The sequence below is a fragment of the Prunus dulcis genome, chromosome 5 (assembly GCF_902201215.1).
Source record: "Prunus dulcis chromosome 5, ALMONDv2, whole genome shotgun sequence".
NCBI lineage: Eukaryota > Viridiplantae > Streptophyta > Magnoliopsida > Rosales > Rosaceae > Prunus > Prunus dulcis.
The window spans coordinates 12,540,172-12,566,726 of record NC_047654.1 but is presented as its reverse complement, the minus strand read 5'-3'; the positions used below and the strand labels follow the sequence as shown (position 1 = coordinate 12,566,726).

Sequence of the window (26,555 nt, the reverse complement as noted above, 5' to 3'; positions counted from 1 at the left end):
GACAGGTTACGGGCCTGAAACGGTGGTTTGCGGAACTCAATTCGGTATTGAATTCAGTTAGGAAATTCATGGGACAACTGACCTCTTTTTAAGAGCTAATAAGGATTCGCCACGTGGAATTGATGTCATCTTGGTGACGCGTGGACCTCGCTGATAAATCCTATAACGAACAAACGTTTATACGGTATCTGAGAATTTGGTTGCGTCCTAGGACCTGCACGGGGTTTGTGTGACTATGGTTAGGTAGTGATGGAACACGTTACGGGGTGACGTCATAATTCCAGTGCAACCCATATTACAAATTAAAAATAGTCAAAATGAGTTTGAACAGAAGTAGTACTAGCCCCTTGGCCCGTAAGCGTGTGCCAATTGATTTTATTTTTTTTATTTTTTTATTTAAAAAATAAAATGGATAATTGTATTATATAAAAATAAGATTAAATTTTTTAAATAAATATGAAAATATATAAATTTATCATATTATTTTTATTTAATTAATAATTTTACTTCTTAATATTTGCTTTAATTAATGGGCAGTTTCCAGCTTACATATAAAATATAAAATTCTAATTTAATAAGACAAGTGCTTGAATGTTTCACATGAATTTGGAAAGAAAAAAATAAATTGTTTCACATGAAAAATGTAAGCTTAGGTTGTAAATCGGTCAACTCTACTTGGTAAATTATAAAATGCGCTGATTCTTCCACTCCTCTTTTGTTTATAAATACTTTAATTATTATTAAAAAAAAAAAAAAAAAGAGGAGTGTAAATGAACAAAAAATGAGTGAGAACATATAATTTTGTTATAAAAAAAATGTAAGTAGACAAAAAAGAAGAAGGGAAAATAAGCTCTCATTATAAAAACCCTACGAGAGCAACATGGATCAATATGAGGATTTCAATTCCCATTGTGTTTGCTTTTTGTGTGCTCAGCAGCATTGTTGTTCAATGTAGGGTTCGGGAGACTCAACCCTGCCAATGAGATTATGAGACACCCAAAACCCATGTGATCATGTGCCACACCCAAAGACTGTCTCACGACTTTGGTTTTTCCTTGGGCAGTCTTTGACACCAGCACCAGCACCAACAGTCCCGAAACCGTCGTCGCAACCACAAGTTATGACACCGCCAAAATACAAAGATTATGAAAAACGATGGTCATCACTAACTGCCATAGACTGATTATTGCGCTACCATTATATGAATATTAGACCAATTCAGCAAAAGATATTATGTTCTCACCGCTCTCCGCCCAAGGCCCCTTCCAAAGCTTAATTATTATTTATTTGAATTAGTTGATCATAGATCATCTGGCTAGATATTTTTAATAATTCTTTTATGTTTTAGGTAGGTTTTAAGGTTTTGTTGTGGGTAGATTTTTTTGTTTGTCTTCTTCATTTGGAGGCATGTTTTTTTCGTTTCTTCATTTGGGTGTCTGAGACTATGAGTATTAAATATTTACTCACATGAGTGGAGGTAGAAGAATTCAACTGGGTGAACTATACCTTACTGTCAATTATGAAATTAATTTGTTAACGTAATTGATGGGAGTGAAAAGTCAGACATGTAGGGTTAATTACTAAATTCAACAAAATTGACAAGCAGAAGTTTGGACTTAGCGACAAAACAATGTGAAAAAATGGAGAAAGTCCAAGTGAAATTTTGGAGAATCAAATTCAACCCTAGTTGGTGGTGAGGAAAAGCAACAGAAACAAAACAAGAGGACCAGAGGAGGAGGGCCATGGGCCTGATGGGGGATAGATAGAGGACAAGGCACTAATCTTAATTAATTATATCATGATCTGGGGTCCACTTACTAATTATTCCTTAGTTCTCATGTGATCAGGAGGAGATAAACATTAAGCAACAAATAATTATAAAAATGGAAAGCTTGTACCTCTAGTTTTATGTTGTAGGAGGATAATAAAATGAAACTTGATGCATATCCCTTTCTCTTCTAGTGGGTGGTCACTGCCACTGGTCTAGTGGGGAAGGACTATGCCACAAAGATTTGAGGAAATTCTGTGCCATGGACCCTACATGCCCTTCTGGCTTATCTTGTGGGGCTTCAGCTTAAATGAAGGGTGTGTTTGGAAGTATATTTCTATTAGCAATGTTAAAAGTGCTTTCAAACATCCAAAAACTAGTACTTTTGTTAGGGCTTCCTAGATTAGCATAGCATGGGCACTTCTTTAAAGAAATTGTGTGTTTTAATAAAAACGTTTCATATAGAAGCACTCAATAGATCTGGATTTTCTAACTTCTTTTGTTCTCATGCGCAAGATATTTGTGTGTGGGTAATGCTATAGAGAGTCGTACATATGCTATTCATGTAAGTTAATTTACCATATATTAATGACTGACAACGGCCGAAATGTGTGTGGATAATTTTCACTAGGACAATTCATTCATGTACATATACCAACCAACTCCTATGTTGTTCATATTCCATCTTTGACATTATGTCACAGTAAGTGTGACAGTTTTTTCTTGGTCACCATTGGGTCTAAGTCAATTGCCGAACTTGGGTAAATATCACTATTGAATTCCAAAACTGCCCTTCAGGTTGTCAGAAACATTAAAGTTAAAAATGTAGAGACTAAATATTAAAAGAAAGGGAAACTTTTGACCCAAAAAAAAAAGAGGAAAAAAAAAGGTGCCAATATAAAAACCACCGCCCATGAAAGCAGGTGGCAAGAAAAACTGGGATTGATGGTTTTTGTCTTGCCCTTATTTTTTATTATCATTAACCTCTAAACCCCCATTATTATACAAATGGTCTGTGATTAGCGGCACAATACCCCAACTAATTAAATACAAATTAGCAAGAAAAAAAATCCATTAACCACTACAAGGTGTGCTGGTACAAAACCAACATAATTGAGTTCAACATTTGAAACAAATAATTTAAAATATTAATATGTAATTCATATCGTGCTAATGTTTAAGTCGGGGCGGTTTGTTTCTAAATCGCTGTCTTTCATGGATAAAAACTTGTTTATTAATTTTGCTGATAAAATAATGTGCAGATAGATATTTGAACAATCGACTTTGAGACTAATATAATATAATTAGAGATTAGATAATATAAAAACAAGGTGCAAGAGTTCCAATAATTCTTCAAGTTTTTCTTGCTTGCACGTACGGATGCAACAGCTCAAATATTTGACACCATAGGGTTAAATTCAACTAAGTATTTTTGTTTAAGGGTATAAAGTATTAATATTTTGTATTAGACGTATACGCTTTCTTCTCATAATTACTCAATCAAACAAACAAGACGTATACAATAGTTTTACTTTATAATTTTTTTCTCACGAGACGTGATGATGTGTATAGTAGTAAATTATTTGTTTTCAAACTTGTTGACTGAAAAATCAAATTATTACATATTGAATTGGACCCATTAAAAAGTGAACAATAAGATTTGACATATCGCATGTATATGCGTGGAATATACTAATAGCTTAGATGCAATGCATATACATGCTTGGAAAATCTTAGCAAGAAATGGATTTAAAAAACCAAAAACGTGGTTGGGAAAAGTAAAACCAGACCACACGTGGATGCATCCCTAGTCAACAATATTGTAACTTTGTTTCTTATTTTAGAACATTGGATTTTTCCCAGAAGAAAAGAAAACAAATCAGCTAGGATTATTCTTCACAGTTATGACCTCTATCTATGGTTTTAAGTAACATGGAGATGGAGGCCAAGGTCAAAGAAGAAAAGCATCAAATTGCAGGCTTTTTGTTTGTTCATATTTGAAGTGTTAAACGTGCCTTGACCCTTTCTAATTCAACATGGGGACATACTGCATACACTGAATGATGCTTTCCAACATTCAATCAATTCCATTTCTGGATTAACATTTTGGTTAGCATAGTCAATTTTGAATCTTAATTTAGCAAAATGCAACCCAAGTCAAGGTTACGGGCTTTAAAACGTGGTTACACGTTGTGTTGAACTCTAATATGATGATGAGTGTATAAAGACAAAATGGAAATGTGAATTACTACCCAAATACGATGAAATTTACCCGCTTTGTGATTGTGTCACATTGACAAGGTTTAAAATGCATTTACACGTTGCGTTGAACCTTAATTTGATGATGATTGCGTAAAGACAAAATGAAAATGTGAACATTACTACTCAAATACGATGAATTTTACCCGCGTTGTGTTATGTCATATTTTTTTATGTGTTGATTTATTTCTATATATTTTGTCTCATATGTTAAAGTACTTATTAGGGCTGGTGGTTGAATAACCTCACCCATTCAATCTCCAACCCCAACTGTAAAGACTAGACCTACAAATATTGAAGAAATGTGAAAAGCGAAAAGAAAAGTGTTAAGAAATTTGCATAAGAAAACAAAATAAAACTTGGTGCTGCTTCGTCGTAGTCTACACAAAAGACCAAAAATCAGATATCCATTGGAAATTCATGGGCAAAGGGAACAATATTTTTGGCATGAGATAAGCTTAAATAATATGGAGCAACAAATGCCATATGTCATCCCTTACAAAGGCTCCATACAGCTTGGGGAGACATTGAATTAATTTTCCATTGATAAACTCCGATTACTTATTCATCCTTGTAAAAACCATTTTAATACTCTGCTTAGTTACAATATTTGAAAAAAGAGGTAATAATTTACGTAGCAGTCACAATTGTCTCTACTAGCAAGAACAATAAAATAGAAAATTAATAACCTGACCAGAAAAAAGAGAGAGAAATATAATGCTCTATATGTACTGAAACATTAGATTACATTTTCTTACATGAAAAAAAAGTATTATTTCACCACCGCCTGTTTTATGTCTGATTACATATTAAAAATGGAGGTAGGCGCCGGCTTGACCTCCCTCTTGTTTTTTACACACCAGTAATACCACACAACGCAGGTGAATTACATCAATGACTTTGTTAGGAACAGTCCTTTACTTGCAATTGGATGATTCTTTTTTATGATGTTTAACTATAAGTTTCACATTGCTCAATCGCGTGTGAACTACTAACTCAGCCATTAAATTTGTATACTAAATATGTGGCCGTGTTTTATTTATTCTTTGAACTTTGTCGATTTCTAAATGATAAAAGTGAGACACGAACTTGTGTTAATGTGAATGTAAAGGAAAATTTGACGAACAAATTTAATAAATATAGCATTCTCTTGTTGGAAAAACATAATTTGAAAGTGTATAACACCTCTAGCATGGGTAATAGCTTTCATCGGGCAATCAACTTTTTAGTCATGGTGGATGATGATCATGATATAGTGGAGGCTCTCTCCCACGTGGGAAGGCTAAGACGGTGGATAAGTTTTAGATGTGCTGTGTTGTTGGCTGTGAGTCTGTGACTGAGAGGAGATTTCATGGTTGAATAGTTTCTGATCCAATATCTGGCCCCAAACAACAGTTGGGATGGCAGATGATCTGATGATGGCCATTATAACCCAAGCTCAATTGCCTCACTGTATTTGACACTGTAGCTAATACAATTTCACGGCAACACACCTGCTTACGTGATTAGTGTTGTAGACATAGTGAATTTTATGTCCACGTGATTAGTGTTGTAGACACAAGGGATTTTATCTCCGGTTATAGGTAAGATTATCTCCATAAGGAGGCTTTTGATGAAGAGCAAGTTCTTATGGTAAAGTGGGCATAAATGCTAAAAACTGAATAAAATCATTTCTTTTATTGGAACCCATTGGACTCAGTGAAGACATTGCAAACTGACATTATTGTCTTTCGGATCCCACATGACTCAGTTGGGCATATTGCTTTAGGAAGTTGGTAGCCCCATGGCTCCAATTTTGCATTAAGATATGGATCATTTTGAAAAGCCAGTTAGAAAGGCCGTGCTTAACCTTAATAATGAAAACTTCAAGGGGCATCCCATAATTTAAATATATAAAATGGGTGAAAACAGAGATCTTAATAAGGGTGGTACTAAGTTTCTTTTTGACCATGAAGATGGCAAGGGAGATAATAAACTCAAACCAGTTGCAGCCCAAAGATATCACAGTTTGCCTTTGGAAAGCCATCATCATAACATGTAGGCCCAACAATTGAACAAAATAGTAGACACGCTTTAGCTAGCATCAAATGGAGTGGCCAAGCTGATTGCTTTACTATTTGCTCTGTGATGGATTACAAGTGTATTCTACGCGAATGTACAAAGTTCTAGATGTTAGCAACCACCACAACCATGTGGTTTATAACAACAAGAAGAAATTGAATCAGAAGACTGCAAGATATTATTTCAGAAGATTCTCATAGATGCTACGTCCAGTAGGCTGGTAAGTAATTTGATGCAATGGCAACCGATCTGCAGAATTTCGCCTAAGCAGGCATTGTATAGGGTTGTTGATATTATGGATAATCAATATCTCCATGAAATCAATCCTCACCATGTAACATCACTCTGAAGATGGGGAACAAGTCACTTGGAACCGTGCCTAACACTCTCCTCAACCCGAGCAAATGCATCTGTGAGCACATCAATTGTCCAATCCTTCAAATCCTCCTGGAAAAAAATACGTGGAGAAGCATAAGTCTTCACTTCTTGGAAGTAAAACATAAAGGTAAGGGGAAATATATGTACGAACACATCAATCAAAACAATGGAATATATCCTTCCTACTTTATGTTCTTTCAAGGGAATCCATCAAAATCAAATGTTTTAAGTTTAAGATCCATGGTTGTCTGATTCTAGCACAGTATATGTGCCATGTGCCATAGGAGTCATTAATAATAGGCGATTAGGCTTTAAAGAGTTAAAATTGTTTCTTAACTGATGCGAAGCTAAAGACACTACCCCTTAGGTTATAGAACAAAATCATGAAACAAGAAGCGCCAAAATAAATTATCGGAGAGATTGTCCACTGCATGAAACTGGCCACAGCAGTTATGCGTAACACAAAATTTTAAGCGGTCCGGAAGCTGCTTAAGTACTATGAGTATACTAAATTGATGCATCCAGGACTGCCGTGAAAGCAAACACAGGATATAACTCCTAAGAACAAGAGGGAAAATATATAGTTCAGAAGAACTTGACAAAAGGTCAGTAAGCTAGTTATTACCAGCAGTAACCTAACATTCAGCAGATTAGCCAAGAATGCAAGTTTTGATATGGAAAATATCCAACGTAAAGCCACAGAAAAGAAGAAAAAAAGAAATCAAAGATGTGGATTTTTTCTTTTACACAATTAGATGTCTCAATTACTGTATATGGAAGCTTGGGGGAAGAAGTTCGGTGTTTCAAGTGGTGCCACTAGTTTTAGAATTTGAGAGGTTATACAATTTTTTATATATAATATAGTTCCAAAACGACACCACAATTTAATGTGGGAAAAAACAACACTTATCCTACACTATTATCCAATCATCAGCAAGACTGCGAAAACGTATTAACTTGTATTGTTTACGAGTAAAAGGTAACTTGTCCCTCACCATGCGTACTGGTTCTCCAGTTCTTATCCGTGCATTTGGACGAGCCAGCTTGGATTCAAATGGAGTCCTTGGCCTCACTTCTCGAATTTCTTCCCATTCCTCACGAGTGAGCATCCTAACAGTGCCTTGCTCAGCAGGAGCATTCTTTATTTTGCGTTCAATCAATTCTTGTGATCTTGAGTCATCATACTGCCAGCATGAAAGACCAGTTACTTTAATCACTCAATAGACTAACCAACGGAAGCCAAAACACTATCCACATAAAAGGAGCAAGCCATTCCCTTTATTTCCAGGAAAACATAAAATAAAACCTTTACAAGAAGCGTTCTATACTTTCAACAAGGTATAATCTATTTATTTACCTTCCTTTGCAAAATCAAACATGAAAAGCAGCAGGTTACTTTAAAGAAGACAACACTTTTGAACTTCCAAGATCTAATCTTTTTATTCTTACCTTTTGGCCTTGGTCTAATCTTTTTTCATCAGTCGGAGCAACTTACATCTCCATTCAACTGAATGAAATTAAATTCTTAAACCCAAAAAATTACAACTTGCAAAGAAGTAGAAAACCATGGTTGACATGATCATCTGAGACCCTTCTGCAAGCAATGCATGCAACGATTGTTTATTACAAAACACAAGCAGCATCAATAGGCAGAACAACTCTTAGTGCAAAACACAGATACGAATAGCAATAGTTTCGAATTTTCAATGAGACTGCAAATTCTATTAAGAATTATGATAAAGGAACAAAATTTAGGAAATAGAGAGCAAACAAACAAATGGGGTTGTCGAAATAGTGAAGGATAAATAGTTAAGTTAATTTTACCATCATGAGGAGCTTGGCGAAGAGGGCTATTCCAACAGCAGTGAGAATCTGGGGCATAGTGGCTGTGTCTAGGTAGGTCATAGGCTCCGGAACCTCAACGAACACTGTTTGTTTATCTTTCTTTGAGCTTTTTCTCTTCCTCATTTTCCCCAACTGGGCAATCTTTGTCTTCAAGCTTTCACTTGGCCCATCATAAGTATGCATCTGCCTCCCAAAAGAAACCAACACTCCCTGCCTCACCCAATTCATGGCTTCTGTCACTTTTCTCAGGAACAGTTCAAACGAGGAAGAAGGAATCCAGAAGCCAACTCCATTCGCATCACGGATGAGGAGAGGTGAAATTGGAGCTCAAAAAGTACATGGCCATATGGGTTTTTGGCTCTATTGGGCAATGAGGTTTCATACAAGTTTTGGTTGGGCCTCAAAGTTTCAAACTTTTAAGCTAGTCCAGCCCAACTCTCTCTCTCTCTCTCTCTCTCTCTCTCTCTCTCTCAGAGTCTCTCTCACACACACACACACACACACACACACACACACACACACACACACACTCTTTCATTTTGGTCAGATGTTTTTGTGTTTCTCTGACGCCATAGCTTGGTAGCTCACCGTTTGGGGCATTAGAGAAGAAATGGGTTTATTTTCACATGGACACCTCCTTGCATTTCAGCTAAACAATCGAATTGGTATTGCAAAAGCAAGACTTGTAATTTCAATCAAATATTGCACCTCGCAATCAGAGACCTGTAAACAGGACGAGGACACAGTGAGAGAAATCTCTACCATTCTCAAACACAACGACTGGCACATCGCTTTGAACTCCTTAGACCTCCCCAAGAAGCTAAACCCTCATGTCGTCCGAGCCGTTCTGCAACAAAACCATCAGGTTGGTGACCCCAAACGCCTTCTCAGTTTCTTCATTTGGACTGATACCCACATTGGTGTTCCTCAAAATTTACATTCTTTTTCGATTCTTGCTGTTGCTTTATGCAATTCCAAGCTGTTTGAGCAAGCTCATGCTGTGCTAGAGAGAATGGTTAAGAGCCGCAAGCCGCCTTTGGAAGTTGTGAATTCTCTTGTCATGTGTTTTAGAGAGTTTGATGGGTCAGATAGAGTGGTTTTTGAGATTTTGATTAATGCTTTCAAGATGGCGGGACACTTGAATGAGGCTGCTGATGCATTTTTGGCAGTTAAGAAAGTTGGGATTTTCCCAAGATTGGATTGCTGCAATTCTCTGTTGAAGGACTTGTTGAAATGTAATAGGTTAGAGTTGTTCTGGAAGGTGTATAATGCGATGTTAGAGGCTAAGGTAAACCCTGATTTTTATACTTATACCAATGTGATCAATGCATATTGTAAGGCTGGGAATGCTGGGCAGGGTAAGAGATGTCTCCACGAGATGGAGGAGAAGGGCTGCAATCCAAATTTAAGTACCTACAATGTGGTGATTGGTGCGTTGTGTAGAACTGGGGGGGTTGATGAAGCTTTAGAGGTAAAGAAGGCTATGGTTGAGAAGGGGTTGGTTCCAGATAGGTATACTTATTCGGCGCTTCTTGATGGGTTGTGCAGACATAAGAGATCAGAAGAAGCAAAATTGATATTGAAAGACATGTATGATATGGGTTTGAATCCTGAAAACACCTGCTACATTGCGTTGATTGATGGGTTCATAAAAGAAGGTAACATGGAAGAGGCCCTGAGTATCAAAGGCGAGATGATTGCTAGAGGAGTTAAGTTGTGCGATGCCTCATATAATGCAATTTTGGCTGGGGTCTGTAGAAATGGTACGATGGAGAAGGCGGAAGCTGTCCTGAATGAGATGAATGTTATGGGCATTAAACCTAACGCCCAGACATTTAAGTTTTTAATTGATGGGTATTGTCGGGAGCAAAGTATGGTAAAGGCTTATGAGATACTTAATGAAATGAAGAAGAGGAACTTGGCACCCAATGTGTACACTTATGGAGTGATAATCAATGGCCTAAGCCGGTGTGGAGATCTGCAAAGGGCTAATAAAGTTTTGAAGGAAATGATTACCAGGGGTTTAAAACCAGGTGCTGTTATCTACACAACTGTAATTAGAGGTCATGTTCAGGAAGGAAAATTTGAAGAGGCAATCAAACTATTTAAAGGAATGAATGAAAAGGGGGTCATGCCCGATGTCTTTTGCTACAATTCTCTTATAATTGGACTGTGCAAAGCCAGGAAAATGGAAGAAGCCAGGACTTACTTCTTGGAAATGGTTGAGAGAGGATTAAGGCCTAATGCATATACTTATGGAGCTTTTGTTCATGGGCACTGTAAGGATGGGGAAATGCAACTTGCGAATAGATATTTCCAGGAGATGCTAGGTTGTGGTATAGCTCCTAATGATGTTATCTACACAGCCCTGATTGAAGGACACTGCAAAGAGGGTAACTTAACAGAAGCATATTCCGCATTTAGGTGTATGCTTGGACGAGGGGTGCTCCCAGACATCAAAACTTACAGTGTCATTATTCATGGTCTCTCTAAGAATGGAAAACTTCAAGAAGCAATGGGGGTTTTCTCTGAGCTCCTTGGCAAGGATCTGGTTCCAGATGTTTTTACTTACAGCTCTCTCATTTCTGGCTTTTGTAAGCAAGGAAATGTAGATAAGGCTTTCCAACTTCTTGAACTGATGTGTCAGAGAGGCATCGATCCCAACATTGTTACTTATAACGCCTTGATTAATGGACTGTGCAAGTCAGGTGACGTTGATAAAGCCAGAGAACTGTTTGATGGAATCTCAGGAAAGGGTTTGACTCCTAATGCCGTGACTTATGCTACAATGATGGGCGGATACAGCAAAGCTGGAAAATTAACCGAGGCATTTCGATTATTAGATGAGATGCTACTACATGGGTTTCCTACTGATAGTTTCATCTACTGCACCCTCATTGATGGGTGCTGCAAGGCAGGTGATACGGAGAAGGGCCTGTCTTTATTCGAGGATATGGTGGAGAAGGGCTTTGCTGCTACTGCGTCTTTCAATGCATTGATTAATGGCTTCTGCAAATTAGGGAAGATGATGGAAGCTATTCGGTTGTTTGAAGATATGGTGGATAAGCATGTGACACCAAATCATGTGTCCTACACGATTTTGATTGTTTCTCTCAGCAAAGAGGGATTGATGAACGAATCAGAACAGCTCTTTCTGGAAATGCAGAAAAGGAATCTGACACCAACTATTGTAACCTATACTTCACTTTTACACGGCTACAATATCACAGGAAGCAGATTTAAGATGTTTGCTCTTTTTGAGGAGATGATGGCAAGGGGACTCAAGCCTGATGAAGTTAACTATGGTATGATGGTTGATGCTTATTGCAAAGAAGGCGACTGGGTAAAATGTTTAAAGCTGGTGGATGAAGTTTTGGTCAATGGTACAATCATGAACAGTATTGTGGTAGATGCACTGACAATTAACCTATTCCAAAAGGAAGAATTTTCTGAAGTGATGAAGTCACTTGATGAAATGGGAGAACAAGGATTTGCGCTCAGTCTTGCTACATGTAGCACATTAGTTCGTGGGTTTTACAGATTAGGGAATGTGGAGAAAGCAGCAAGGATTCTGGAGAGCATGCTTAGCTTTGGATGGGTTTCACAGTCCACTAGCTTAAGTGACTTAATAAATGAAGACCGAAATGAGGCTAGTTCCGGAATATGTTGAAGCAAGGAACACTGGGAGTTGCTTGTCTAGTTGATTGAGGTAGAATTTCTGGTTCTCTCCTATTCTTGGCTCCGGTGAAAACAAATCCAAATGCTGGCCCGAGAAGGGTGGCCTTAGCAAGTTGTGGTGGTGGAAAAGCTTTGCCTTTGCCATGAGCACCTACCTCATTGTGAACCAGTGATTGAGTACTCCTAAAACAAAAATGGTGGATTCAATGCTTAGAAAGGTAACTTTTTTTTATCTGTTCCACTTGACGTCATTGAAAAATGATATTTTGTTACATACTTGCCCAAGACAAAAGAAAACAGAAAACAATAATATAATTTACTGCAGATTGGCTTTGAAAGTTTCTTTTTATTTAGTTTTTGCATCCTATGAAAATTTGATCCAACTACTTTCTGTCAACAGACATTTATGTAAAGAGGATGGGGAAGGGACAACAGGGGGAGGATACAAAGTAGTCAATATTCTTAAAGACGGTGTAGTGGGTTGATTCCGATGATATGGAGACGGGTGACGAAGCATGACCAGGTAGCAATGATGAGAGGTGGGGGTGCAGGTAAGAGATCTATACGTCAGCGGCCGAGCCCGAGTCCCTTGCAATTTTTGATTGTGAAAGAAACCACCTGGTTGGCTGATTTTTTCATGCTAGACCACTCTGCTTCTTAATGCTCATTTGTTTATAACGTCGTAGTTTATGCCTCGTAACTTGCTAAGAGTAGCAAGCGCTCTTCTATGGTATGGAATGCATGTAGATTTGATTGACTAAGCTTGTAGGGCAAGCGTTGATTTTTAAATGGACAAATGTCATCGAATCAAATAAATCTGTCCTTATTTTTCTATGGTTATGTTAAACCCTTGTGATGTGATGCTCTTGTTAAATTCAAAAAATGAAAAAAAAAAAAAAATCATTATAACAATAATTTGTTCAATCTATAATAAAAAACCATCACATCGGCATCCCCTCTTTTATGTTCTATTTTTCGCACATTTTATACGGGCAATTTAAATTAAATGGTCAACTATAAATCCCTCATTTTAAAATTACAAAATAATTTGAAATCTTATATACACCAACAAAATAATTTGCTAATGACCTCCCAAAAATTATGTACAGGATAGCAAAACGAATTGAACTTAAAAGTACGTACTGATACAAAACAAGTCAAATTGCCCAAGTTTATCTCCACCCACAAAACTAAACTGATCTACATACACCAACAAAATATTCTGCTAAAACTTCCTAAAGTTTTGTACAGAAAATCAAATCATATAGAACAAAAAAAGTACATAAACAGATACAAAGCAAATCAAACTGCCTCTATTTACCTCAACTCACAAAACTAAACTGATCCACATTTATTGAAGAGATAAGCCGGTCCGGCGCAGCAAACAAACCTGCAAGCTCTGTTAATCCAAATACATTTTGGCTCTTCCTACCATAACATAGGGATATTAATTCCCATATTTTCAGTCTGTTCTGGTATTCATAAGTATGCAATCAAGTTTCGATCTTAAACCATCATCTGCCTGAGTTTGTTAAAAGAGCAAGCATCCCATTGTCATTGGAGGCTGATTCTGATACAAGCTCACTTGGTGTTTTACCTTCTCTGTCAATGGCTTGAGGATCAGCTCCCCTGCAATTAAATAGGTAGAACAATGGGAAGCCTTTTATAATTATGAAAAAGAATAATAAAGAACACGATATAAAACAGATTTAAAACATGATATACAAACAAAGGCTGACCTCATAAGAAGCATCTTTGCAATAGAAGTATTGCCTCTGATGACGGAACAATGCAGTGGTGTTTGACCTTTTAAATCAGCAGTGTTTACATTTGCACCGTACTGTAAAAGTAGCTCCACCATGCCAATATCAGCACTTTGGCAGGCTAGGTGAAGCAGGGAAGAGCCCTTAGGGATGTGCTCCAGTGGCTGAACTTCACTTTTATTGAGTGAGTTTGAATTACTTGAGGAAGGCTTGTCTTCAGAAATATCTGCAATTCAACCAAATTGGTGTCAAGTATTTTTCTTCTCGTCCAACTGCATTACATTTCCAGACTTTAAGGGCGTACCATCTAATGCTTGCCCACATATAGCATTAACATCTGCTTCAGAGCTGATAATATGGCGGTAAACTGCTTTCTTGTCATTAGCACGGACACTTTTGCACAACTGTTGTTGCTCCATTGAGTGGAACTTCTGATTGTTTTTCGTACGACGAACAAAAAGTTTTTCTTCATACTGAAATCAGTGGGAAATCTCAGTTCCAGGTCCCAACCAACAAAGCAAACCCCATTATTTCTACTCAAGAAATTCGAAAAATATAATAAAATAAAATATTCTTCTATCTCCATCTGCATCGAGTAACGTGAAATGTTAACAGAACATGGGCAAAGGGAGTAAGCGGAGCGTTTAGAAGAATACCTTTGCGTGAATAAACCTCTCCTTTATCGAAATAAGATCATCATAACAGGGCTTTATCATAAGAAATGGCTCATTTCTATCTGCCTTGGGAAAACTACATCGCACAAACTGACAAGTTATTAGCACAAAAAGAATACTAGTTTCAATCATATAGGCATACGGGTTTCTTAATTACCCTATAGGCATGGTATCAGCCTGCAAAGTACTTTTTGAATACAATGTCTCCTCCCAAACCGAGTTTACGAAAGTATTGCCCAGTGATTGAAACAAGGTTAAGACAGAAGGTTCCCATACTTTCACATCAAGTGTCAGTGATCTGACCTGCATCAGAAGTATTAAAAGAACTTCCTCACTGAGCAAATTGAAGAAAGCAGAAAAACAAAGTCATGCTATCATTTAGTTCCAGATAATTGATACCCGAGGAAGAATTAGTTCTAGATAAGTAATACATGCCATAACCATTTCACAATATAAATCTTAAACTAGACAACTTGCCTTTGATACATGTACACCAAGATTACGATGAACACCAGAACATTCAATGCAAATAAGAATGCCAAGGTTCAAGGATGCCCAATCTGGTTCAGGCGCACCACAATCAGCACATTTGTCATTACCGCATACTCTTCTCAGTATGTCAATTGGCTTCTCACTTTTCATTTTGTTCTTGTGTGATTGCAAACTTTTAGAGGTTCGCAAATAATTATAAGCACTGATCTTAGGTGAATACTCCTGAATTGTCTGATCAGCATCAAAAGCACATTCTAATAAATTACTCTCACTTCCAGAGATCTGATCATCACTTTCCGTAGGGCTAGTCGAGAGACGCTGCCAAATAGTTGATTATAAGCATTATAACAACTATAGAACCAAAGGTTGTATATTTTTAAGAATTCCCAATTGAACAATTACCCTCTCAGGTGTCTGGAAACTCAATAATGAAGCAATTACTCCAGTGATTTTCTCAATCCAATCCATTTGGTCGAGTGCATTCTCTGCCTGCATCACCAAAAAATATTAGAATCTACCGTTATACATTTGATGTGTTCAAGAACAGCAAACTTTCCCTGACAATCACTAACTTAGCGAATAATTGCACATTACACATCCAAGAATTTTTTAGAAAAAGCAATACCTGCAAAGTGTAGATTTTCATAGGTGATATAATCCTGAAGCAGAATCTTAAATCTGTCTGGTCAGCATCAACCTTTATTGTTGATGTCAGCAAGTTCACAGTGTGACGTGCAACGGTTTTTTCATCATGTACACCGCCATGGTAGTGAGATGAAAGCCAACGACTCAAAAGCCCAGAGCCATTTTCAGAGGAACTATGCTTATGTGGAGAAGATTGACCCCCATGCTGAAACAATGTAAATGTAATTAACATCAAGTAAGCAGTGGTAAAGACATAAAATAAGCTTTTTAACTTATGCTCCAGCTAAAGACTTACAGATGGCCGATTCCATGGTTTGCGATAGTAGTACAGCATCCCTCGACTATCAAGAATGAAATACCTTCTTTTCCAGTCACCTCTTAAATTGGACGAACGTTTTGAGAGATATCCTTGCCGAATAGTTTGTATCTGAAAATATATTCATAGCTATAATGCAACTTAGAAATTTATAGAGCTTGGTTTCAGTAGGAAAGTCATGCAGAAAGGAAAGGGGGGAATTCATATCTGCAACAGCAAGTACCTTCCCCTTTGCAGCAGATTGCATCACTTCCTCTATCACTTTATGTGATTTCCTAGAGAAAGGCTGCACACCATCTCCATTGGGAGAACTCTGGACACCACTCAAGGACTGATTACTTTGGCGATCAATCTGCCTTTTATACTCTTGTATCCTTTCATTGAGAGATACCTGTTCCTGGTTGCAACTTTCTCTTGTCTGTTGTGCATAAGCCAACACCTACACCAAAGAAAAAGAGCTAAGCTCTTATAATTTAACAATTAAGAGAAATTAATTTGACAAGGAAACCATAAAGTTTCCAAAGAGAACATGATGCTGCTAGCCAACTATGCGACAGTACCCAGCCTCGTGTGGAAAAGTACCACAGGATGCAGAAGGCAAGGTTGCTAGCCCTGATAGGATCTTTGGCCAGCAGAAGAGAGTCTCCCACATTAAGGTAACTTATTGCATTAATGAGAGGGAAAATCTAAAGTTAAATTTCAGGAAGACAACTCAGAAAAGAAGGGGATAATGACTTGACAGTTAGATCCTATAAAACCCAGCTGATTGGTAGTGCAGGTTAAGCAACAACTCACGAGACTACTTTCCATGCTTTTGCATGACCAGGGGGAAATTCTACATCTAATGCTTTCTGAGAAATGGTAAGCATCATACTACCTGCTGATTTCAATTACACATTAAAAGGAAAAAAAAAAATGCAAGACATAATTTGAGAATATCTTAATCAAATATTGGAGGATGGAAAATTCAAATAGATGCCTGGTTGAACATATCTCTCTTCATACATCTAAAATTCAGGGGGACTGGTCCCCCAATTACATACTATGTAAGAACAATGGAAATAAATTATGTATCAAATTAATTTCCAGATAATCAAGAATTGAACTATTCACTACCAAGTTATGAAGAAAAGTTTATAATTACAAACCTGATGAATATAGGGTTCCATTGTGTGCAGTAACTCATATCCCTGCAAAAGAGAAGGGGGGGGGGAGAGAGAAGAGAGGGAGAATATCAGAATCAGCTTATATGCAACGCATTGCTTCGCACAAATTATCCCATGATTGTGCCATGTACCTGTTTGAAGTAACGAAGATGAGCATCCATCACCCCACTAACAGATTCCAGAAACTCAAACCTCTTTCTCGCCTCAATATCAGAGAGAGCAGTAACCTGGATGCATAAGTACAATATATGTTTTAAGCCTAAATGCTTCAGTATTGTGCCTTTATTTGAACTGAAAGATCTTCTTGTTGACTAATCTTACCAGGTTGAAGCGGGCCTGCTCAAATGAGGATCTTGCATTGTGCAGTTCCTGGAATGTCTCTCTACCAAATTAGATTTAAAAGGATAATGGTCACCCATGGAAAACTATCTTAGTTCAACCAATACAAACAGTACTTCAATGGGGAGATAAACAATTTTGCATATACCTCCTCTATACTAGCAGCTATATCCATCCTAGTGCTCTTCCTCAATGATAGAAACTTCTCGCGTGCCTGTGCACATAATAGGCATTTACCTTATAAGTCACAATCAGAAGGATTGATCAATTCATAATATAAGCATTGTCAGTTTCTTATTCTTTTTTTATTATCAATTAAATTAAGCCACAAAATAAATTAATAAAATAATGATCCTAATTGATGGATAATCTTACTAATGAAACTACTTAGCATGAGAAAGGCACATACATAGACACTGGCACTAAAAGATGCAAATATTGCTACTATGAAAGATGAAAAAGGCACCATGAATAAATACAGATATTCAAATCTAACAAAAATAAATATGATTGCTGCACAAGAAACCATATTTTTAATGAAGAAAAAAATCTGAAATTTGTCCAAGAAATTATCTGGAAATGAAAAAAAAAAAAAAAATTTCTTGTGCAAACTTCAATGTGATGTATGAAATTTTCAGAACTGAAAACCACCTGATCATATACAAGAGAAGCCTTGTCAAAACGCTTTCTGTCTTCCTGCATCAATAAGATACTTTAGCGAAAAAAGGAATTTGTTAGACAATGAAAAGGAAGAAAGGAAGAAAGGAAGCAGAGTTGATAATATCAAAACCAATGCCATGTAAAGTGATTACCAGAAAATGGGCATGCTACTAAATGAAATGTGATTCCTAAAATTACAAAATGATGAAATGCCTTGGCAAAAAGAACAAATAAACCGAGAAACTGAGAAAGGAAAGGGAAAAGCTTCAGTGAATTTGCAAAGTCCACTGATAAAACAGAAACGCAACTACTGATGATACTATTTGGGAATCGCCTTCATATATGTGCAAACAAGCATATTCAAAACTCGCAAGACATTGTACCTTGACATCATGGAGATCAACATGGACTAAGTGCAACAGCTTATCATTTAGCATGTGCTCTATCTGAGAACAAATTAAGAAACTTCAGCTCAGAAAAATCGATTAGAACAAAGTAAGCAACATGACATGCAAAACAAATTACCACCTGTGACCGGAAAACTTCTTTGTACGTTGCAATTTCTCTTAATGCAATTGTGAATTTGGTCATAACATGGCCTGCGAAAATCATTGTGGAATTTATAAGTACTGACAGAAAATACACAGACACAACATATAAGTTATAATGTAACTACGAAGCCATGAACTATGTTTACAAAGTCAAACACATAGCAGCAGTACAACATTTCCATGAACTTCGGTGTTGAGAGTGCTAGCTTAATATACATTGTTAGTCCGCTCCCTAAAAGTTTTAGTTGTGGTCAGTTTCGAGAATGGGGCTGAACGTGAATTTTAAGTTTTTGGGGTCTCGTGGTTGCCTAACAAGGAGCTCAAAAGGTTATTTAGTTCCTAAACATAAGAAGCACAAGTGTGAGTATGGTGACCCTTGCGTATTATTCTCTTCAAGTAGATTATATAGCCCATATTTCAAGGGAATGAAAGAGATAAAAAGACCTACCTCCCAAAGCTGAAAAGATAGGATCATTATGCCCTCCCCCAAAAGTTTCAAGGGCAGTTGCAAAAGCAATTTCCTCGTCATACGCTTCTCCAAGCCATTCTCTGAAAATTAAATTGTATAAAAATTATAAGACATTTCAAAGATAATAAACAAAAGAAGATAGCGCGAGGTGAAAGTGCCAAATATATTTGAAGATCATACGTGTACTTTCGACATCCTTTGAAAAACTTGTTACATCTTCCCCTCAATGACTCTGCACCTTCTTCCAAGCCCTGTATCTGTTTCAAAGAAAGAATACACATCAATAAGCCAACTTCAAGTGTCCAGATTGTGCAGAGGAAGGAATATCGAATTCGAAACAAATAAACTACAAATTCATAGAAAAAGCACTGCCTTTCTGCATCTTAAGGAACGAACCATCAACTACATGAGTTCAAATATCATTAAAATATCAAGATTGATCAAAGCCTCTTTTTTTTCTCTCTCTTTTTTGTTTTTTCCCCCCTCTCCAATGATGGTTCATTATATGCGTTTATTCAAAAAGGAGGCAAAGGAACGTTAATGGAAGCTAAAATGTCACACCATATTAACCAGAAATTCAGCAAAAGATATGAAATTTGTAAACCGACACGATATAACCAGCTACCAAAACCAACAATTTGAATTTTGAGCTCCTAAATTCATCGCATTTATAACTGAATAATCACAGAAACAGTAGAATAACAAAAAGAAAAATAAAATAAAAACCTGTTGGCGGAACATAGGCGAATCATCAAGCTTTGCGAAATGCATATTTAGAACGAAACAGAGATCACCTTTGTCTTGAATTCGTGCAGAGAGAGAGATAGAGAGCTTTGGCGGCAATGTGGTGCCAAAAGCTTCTGCTTTTTTTTTTCTTTTTTTTTGGAAATTAAAAAAGAAAAAGAAGAATAATTATGAAACGGGGATCGAAAGTGAAGGAGGTTTGTGGTACAGTTGAAGACGAAGGTGTCCGCGATTTTTCATGGCAGTCACTAAAAAAGAAATTGTATGTCACAAAATCTTACGCGCCTTTTTCCTTTTTACTCTCTAACTGTCTCTCTCTCTTTCCTCATTGTTTGTGTGTAATAATAACTAGTATTTTGGACCACTTCCCACCACAACGCAACGCTTTAGGTTCCGCAAATTTACAATTAACCTCACTAATACAAAAGTTTGAGCCTAATTATGATTTATCCTTATCCAACAAAACTTGTGTGTGTCCGTACATGTAAAATTCACAGCAAAAGTTTCGCATGTTGTCTGTAAATGTCAAATTTTACATTGATTACTTTTCGTTTTTATATACAAGCGATATTAGGAAAACCGAACTCAAAACTTGGGATGTAAAGAGTAAATGCTCTTACAATTTTATGATTTGTTTGGTTGTTCAACTCATTTAACCTTTCCAACTTGTATTTATACATAAGAAATCTGATAATTAAGAATTTTGGAATGTTCCCTAGTTCTTTTTTTCTTCATCCTCCAAAGCTTCTTAGGGATCTTGCATGAAACAGAGATACCAACCTTGTTTTTGTTTGTAAGTTGCGATGAAATCTTCAACCTCTTTGTCCTTTTGCCTTAAAAGGCGAACTTTGACAAAACGGGCTTATTCTCACTAAACACAATTATTTGATCCTAAACCTTTTGTTCCCAAGTGGCAAGACATGAAATTTCTTTTTCCTTTTGGACGGTGCTACTTTGAAATATTTTTCCGACTTTTCTTAGATTTAGAAGAAATGAAAGTTCGAATCCCCTTGTGGGTGCCCCCCTCCCTTAAAATAGAATTCCACCTCCCCTTAGAATAGACTATCGATGGAATAAATTTAAAAAAAAGAAAAGAAAAAAAAAGAGTTCATATCCTAAATTGATTTTAAAAAAATATCATGGGGCAAATGAAAAATTAAGTATAAGTTCAGGGGGCAAATCAAAAATTAAGTACAAATCAATAGTTTACTCTTATAGACAATAACTTATCCCTAATTGTATCTAATCCAGGGTTGCTAAGATACATGCTTCCTTGGTGAAGAAAGATACTCGCCCAACAGCTTTTTTCAGCGCTTCATGACACTGATTGAAACTTCATTGTTAGGTACCAATAATAAGTTGAAAACCAAGTTTTGCTAGACCCACAGACAAGGGAAGGGCCGCATATTCAATGAGAAAAATAAATTCCAAAACGGCCAAAAATTCCAATGAGAATAACCGCAACAATTTCCACTCTGAAATTTCAAGTTCTGTTAATATTTTCTATCATTCCACATCAAAAATAAAAGTTGCATCTCCATATTCCCTTTTTTCTAATTTCAAAATTGGCTTCTATGAGGCCAAGGACAGAGTACAATTAACAGTAAAATCCTCAAATTCTTCAGCGTATAAAATGAACCTACTGTGTAGAACTCATCCCCAAAACCTACTAAGGAAGCCACTTTTGTCTTTCCTCATCCTATGTTGAAGAGATGGGAAATCAATGTGGTTATAGGCAAGGTCCAGAACAATGGGATTGCGAGTTATTGATTGAAACGAAGGAGGGAAAGCTTCAATCCGCGGAGCACTTTTCACATTGGATTCACCAACTGCAGACTCATAGACATCGAGTTTCTCAAGGAGGAATTTCTCCACCTGAAAAAGATCCAAATCAGCAAATCACAGAAACGTAATAATAGACTCAGGCACATTCTACTACATCTTCCAAAATGAGCATAATCGCAGAGATGCTAATAGGCAATTTTGTCAGAAAAAACTTATCCAAAAGAAGGAAATTTAGCAAATTATCACTAGTTTGGAGTCTCAGTTTCTCACAACCTAGATAACACATAATAGTTTGAACATCTATAGAAAAGCCTAACTAATACACAATGAAAAGGCCAGTTCTTGAATCTGGACGGTCTAAGGTCTGGGCAAGCCTAGACAGGCCAAAGACCACCTTAATTGTCCAGATTCAAGTACACCTCTTCATTTCTGCACCCAAATGGAGAGGAGCCTGATCTGGTACGCAAAACTATCATGGCTGACACATTTATACATTAACCAAATAAAATGCTGAACATTTGTTAACTAAATAGTTTAGATCTCATTAGCCAGCAATTTTTTCTTGCAAAAATTACAGAGTTTCTGCACAACATTGGTTTATTCTTTGAGGATGAGGAAAAGACTAATTTGTACCTTCTTATCAACGCCAGTTAAATTGATACTGGATATCTTTTTTGAAAGATTCTCAGGAGCCTTCAGCTCCTCCATGATCCCGGTGGCATGCTCTATACAACTGTTAGATCTGCATTCATCATACAATATCTTCAACTCTTCGATGATCATCTGCTAAAAGGAAAAAGATAGAACCAATCCGAGTTAAATACTAGTTCATCTTAGAGCTTATTCATGAAAGTTGGTATCTGCTATGATAAGATGTCAACTAAATGAAAGCTTTAACTCAAGAAGACCTTTGTTTTTCCCAGTTGCAATGGGAACCAAAGGTCAGACTAAAATAGCCTAGCTACACAAGATATATCTGAAAAAAGAGTATTTAATCATAGTAAAGAGGTCAATCATATTTATTCAATATTTATGCAAATATACTGCCAAAAATAAGAAGCATACACTAGTACGCACCTGATCACCATTATTCACAGCTTGGAATTTCTGTAGGGCAGTCTCGGCAAGAGAGCGGGCATGGCAGTACAATGCATATGCTTCTACCCTCTTACCAGCCAAGCTGTATGATCTTCCCAAAAAGAAACACCTGACAAAAAGTTGGGATGCCTATAAATTGATAGAATGGAATAATATCTCTTGACACCCAAATACCAAATGATAAAAGCAGAACCTTGGTTATTTGTTTAAGAAGCAAAGGAAATTTAACAAGCATGAACAGAGATATAGCGCATCCTCGACATTATATGCCACAACTTTTTCTAAGGAGTGAAACAAGAAGAAAGAGGATACATAAATTGGTAGCTATTCCTAAAAGTCAATTGAAATGCAAGAAAACCACTTGTGATGTTTACATAAATAGTCCTACAAGGGCAAGAGAAAGATCATAAGAGATTAATGTACTATGGCCAATGATTTTATGGAAGATAAAGGTGTCCTGATATCAAGATTCAATGAGAAAAGACAAATACAGAAGCAATCCCCAAAACATAGCATTTATGTACAGCAGTAAGCCAAAAAAGAAATGAAAAGAAAAACCTTTCTGCTCGGAAAGCCAAACTTTTAAGTTCACAATCTTCCGTGAATGCTACTTCTTCGGGTTTTCTATCCCTTCCAGAACTGACTAAATCTGAAAGATCGGATGTATTCTGCCAATCATAGCAACAATTACATAAGGTATTCAATTTTTAGCCTCAGATATCAGCCTCTAACAAAGTCAGCAATCAACGGGAAAGCATCTCCACAAAAAGAAAGGCAAGAAAGAAACAATGCAAAACAGAGACATCCAACCTGTAATAAGAGATCATATAACCGAACGAGCTCTTCAGGCTTAGTAGCTTTCTCGTTTTTGTCATCACGTCGTTTGGTGAGTTTACTCTTTGCATTGTTAACTAACAGTTGGTTGCGCTCAATAGTTCGTTGTCCTAAAACAGCACTAACAGCTTTGTCGAGGCCATTAAGGTCATCCTTTACATTTTCAGAATTACCTGCACTGGCCTATATACAACGCTTCAGGAACAGCAGCATGAAGAATACAGAGTAATGCTGAAGCACGGGACAAAAACAAATGTCCCTCTTGGGGTAGGCATCAAAAACAGAAATGTTCTAATATTGAGCAACTTCCATACCAAGTCATTGCGAATGCAGCTCCTTGCCTCATGGTATGCAGTAAAGATTTTGTCAAAAATGCCTAGTTTTTTCTCTGGTGGGAGTGAATTAGCTGATGAACCAAGTACATCTTTCTCCAATTCTTGAGCTGAACATGGTTATCACATCAAAACAAAACATGGCACTTTATTAGGATTATAAACGTGAAAAAAGAAAGAAAGAAAAATTATATGATGAATCAGACACTATATTTGCACAACAATTTATTTATGTCGGAGCCCTTATATTAAGAAACAACGAAATTAAACAAATTACTTACCTTTTAAAATGGAAACTCGAGTTTTTGGATTCGATATTGGAAATCTATGACCAAGCCAATGAAACTCTGTCATGGAGGCAGCCTGTTGAGATCTTGCCTCAGCCATAACAGCCTATATCCAAGTTTCTTCAAGTCATCAGTAGAATAAAAAGAAGCCTCTGAGGGATAAAGGAATGAAAAAGCATCACATGTTTGGTTTACTTTTAATAACAATCAAACTTACCTCCAACTTAGCCTTGAAGAGGTCAAGAGCAGGTCCTTCCATCTCACCAATTTGTAGAAGTTCGGAGGCTTGTAGATTTGACTCTCCAACCTTGTGCAGGCAGTATCGAATACTAGGTTCTAATTCTTCAACACGCTCACGGCACAAAACTTGACTCTCCAGGTCTCCATATTTCGCAAGTTCCTCATAAACAGCCCTATAACGTATTAACAAAGTTAGCCATACACTACTCATTAAACCAACAATACTCGACTCCATACATGCATATCCATCTCAACTCAAATGTTGTATCTGTTCCATAAGAATTGATTTGCAACAAAAAGCAATTAGAGAAATTATGTTTCATATTTCGCATGCACTTTAATAGTTTAATGCTTCTGATTGTTGATAATGAAGACTTTTGGGGCAAACAAAAACTAAAGGCATCACATTATTTGAAATGGGATTCTTTATAAATGTTTTTAAGGTGGACTTATCGATCAAGGGGAGACAGTGCCCATGCATTTCTAATATAAAAGCAGCATTAAAGAATATATATAGTTTGAGAGAAGAATGAACCTGGCACTTTTGAAATTCATTAATGCTGTGTCCCAATTTTGATCTTGTTCAAACAGCAAGCTCCCTTTCATAAAGGAGGCATAAGCCTGCATAAATTAAAACGAGCAAGGTGAGAAGAAAAGCAATCATGCCACTTGATACAAAAGTTCTCCTAATGAATGTAAATCGCATGTTAAGCATACCATATGATTATAAAGAATACTGCTGGCAATTACACATCTGGAACACATCATATTATGACCCAAAGATAATTATAAATTTAGAACAGGACATAATATGCAAGAGCCAAAGAACATGCAACTCAAAACAAGGCAATGTCAGACGCACCTCAGCTTCTAAAGAAGTTCTGGAATCTCCTTTGATTGCACACAACTGTGCAAAGAGAGTAGCCCATTTTACCGCCTTCCTCAGCCTACCAATTAGATAGATCCGTTGACGAGCATTTGGACCATCCAGAACCTGTCTTTTTTCCATGGCATGGCTCCAAGCTCTCTCCGCCGTATAAAGAACAACATGAAGAAACCTATCACAAAGCCACAAAATTTAAACTGTCAAGCATGAAACTATTGTTTCTCCATACTTCAAACTTCATGCATTCAGCTAATCAAGCAATAAAACCAGAAAACCCAAATAAACCAAATGAGAATGCAAGTGTTTGAAACATGCAATTCAATCCCACAAACAAAAGGCATAGAAAAAAGAAAACCCACCTCACTTCAGTGACAGTAGATTCAGTTATGGCTCTGCGGGTGTATTTACCACGGCCATGAGTGAACTTCAATGACTTATACAACCTCCTCAACCGAGCAGTGCAATACCTCCTGCAAAAAAAAAAAAAAAACCAAAACTTCAGAAAGAGAAAAAGGAAAACAATAAAACAGAAATTAAACTAAATGACGATGAATGTACCGATAGCGAGTGTAATCGCCGTGGCGCAAACCATGCTGCATCTGAGCAGATTTCAAGAGCTGCAACACTGTAAAAATCAACATTTTAAATAAATAAATAAAAGGACGGAAATGATGTAATGATTTGAAAAACGAAGGGATCAGAGAACGAACCGTTAATGGAGAATTTAGGGGCGATCTGATCGGAGCTATTTGACTTGAGGTCGTCGATTTCCATAGCCGACGACGCCTGGCTATCTTTCCCCATCTCAAAAGGCCTTGTTTGAAGAAGAATGACACAAATCAACTGATTAGCAGAATGAATTTCGCACCGAAACGACGACGTTCGGTTGCCGAGAAAACCTACCTTGGATAAGGTGATGTATCGGGTATTGTAATTGGATTGATTTCTCCGGCGGCTGCCTCGCAGTGATCTCTCTCTCTCTCTGTGGCTCGTACTAGTTTGTGTATTGCCTTTGGCGCTGTTACGGCACGTGCACACGTGAAGGGGCATAATTTGTAATTGTAATTGTAATTCTATAATGGGTAATTCAACTTTACGACCTTAAAAAAAGAATGGGTCATTCAACTTTAAATTGTAATTCCATTTCAATTCTAAAATGGGTAATTCAATTATAATTTTATTTGAATTTCCAAAATGGACTCTTTATTATTTTTTTTAAAAATTCAAAATTCAAAATTACCATTTTACCTCTTATTACATTCTCTTTTCCTTTTCACTAGCCCCT

General features: G+C 36.9%; 4 protein-coding genes across 5 annotated transcripts; 1 reads left to right on the top strand and 3 right to left on the bottom strand.

The window, feature by feature from the left end:
* Positions 1-5,993: 5,993 nt before the first annotated feature.
* LOC117626912 lies at positions 5,994-8,657 on the bottom strand. Its single transcript, XM_034358712.1, has 3 exons — positions 8,291-8,657; positions 7,462-7,650; positions 5,994-6,535 (listed from the first exon to the last, which is right to left on the bottom strand). Exons 1-3 carry the CDS (start codon positions 8,537-8,539, stop codon positions 6,452-6,454), a joined length of 522 nt encoding a protein of 173 aa, XP_034214603.1. The 5' UTR covers positions 8,540-8,657; the 3' UTR covers positions 5,994-6,451.
* Positions 8,658-8,847: 190 nt separating this feature from the next.
* On the top strand, positions 8,848-12,821 carry LOC117628750 (pentatricopeptide repeat-containing protein At5g61990, mitochondrial). 2 transcript variants are annotated; one of them, XM_034361264.1, is made up of 3 exons: positions 8,859-9,176; positions 9,291-12,207; positions 12,390-12,821. In XM_034361264.1, exons 1-2 carry the CDS (start codon positions 8,922-8,924, stop codon positions 11,979-11,981), a joined length of 2,946 nt encoding a protein of 981 aa, XP_034217155.1. In that variant the 5' UTR covers positions 8,859-8,921; the 3' UTR covers positions 11,982-12,207; positions 12,390-12,821. The 2 variants fall into 2 exon arrangements, with proteins under 2 accessions (XP_034217154.1, XP_034217155.1); XM_034361263.1 differs by having other exon boundaries at positions 8,848-12,207.
* A 330-nt stretch (positions 12,822-13,151) lies between these two features.
* LOC117627511 (ADP-ribosylation factor GTPase-activating protein AGD1-like) lies at positions 13,152-20,033 on the bottom strand. Its single transcript, XM_034359632.1, has 20 exons — positions 19,791-20,033; positions 19,245-19,321; positions 19,044-19,144; positions 18,573-18,643; positions 18,428-18,490; positions 18,036-18,080; positions 17,533-17,598; positions 17,367-17,414; positions 17,177-17,272; positions 17,028-17,069; positions 16,103-16,318; positions 15,859-15,990; positions 15,544-15,768; positions 15,321-15,407; positions 14,904-15,236; positions 14,584-14,729; positions 14,409-14,502; positions 14,057-14,225; positions 13,729-13,978; positions 13,152-13,618 (listed from the first exon to the last, which is right to left on the bottom strand). Exons 1-20 carry the CDS (start codon positions 19,833-19,835, stop codon positions 13,504-13,506), a joined length of 2,421 nt encoding a protein of 806 aa, XP_034215523.1. The 5' UTR covers positions 19,836-20,033; the 3' UTR covers positions 13,152-13,503.
* Positions 20,034-21,257: 1,224 nt separating this feature from the next.
* Positions 21,258-26,309, bottom strand: LOC117628722 (signal recognition particle subunit SRP68). Its single transcript, XM_034361227.1, has 14 exons — positions 26,174-26,309; positions 25,981-26,084; positions 25,829-25,895; positions 25,630-25,740; positions 25,247-25,442; positions 24,920-25,005; positions 24,362-24,557; positions 24,139-24,250; positions 23,840-23,967; positions 23,502-23,708; positions 23,250-23,359; positions 22,671-22,800; positions 22,227-22,376; positions 21,258-21,683 (listed from the first exon to the last, which is right to left on the bottom strand). Exons 2-14 carry the CDS (start codon positions 26,072-26,074, stop codon positions 21,462-21,464), a joined length of 1,809 nt encoding a protein of 602 aa, XP_034217118.1. The 5' UTR covers positions 26,075-26,084; positions 26,174-26,309; the 3' UTR covers positions 21,258-21,461.
* Between the last annotated feature and the right edge of the window lie 246 nt (positions 26,310-26,555).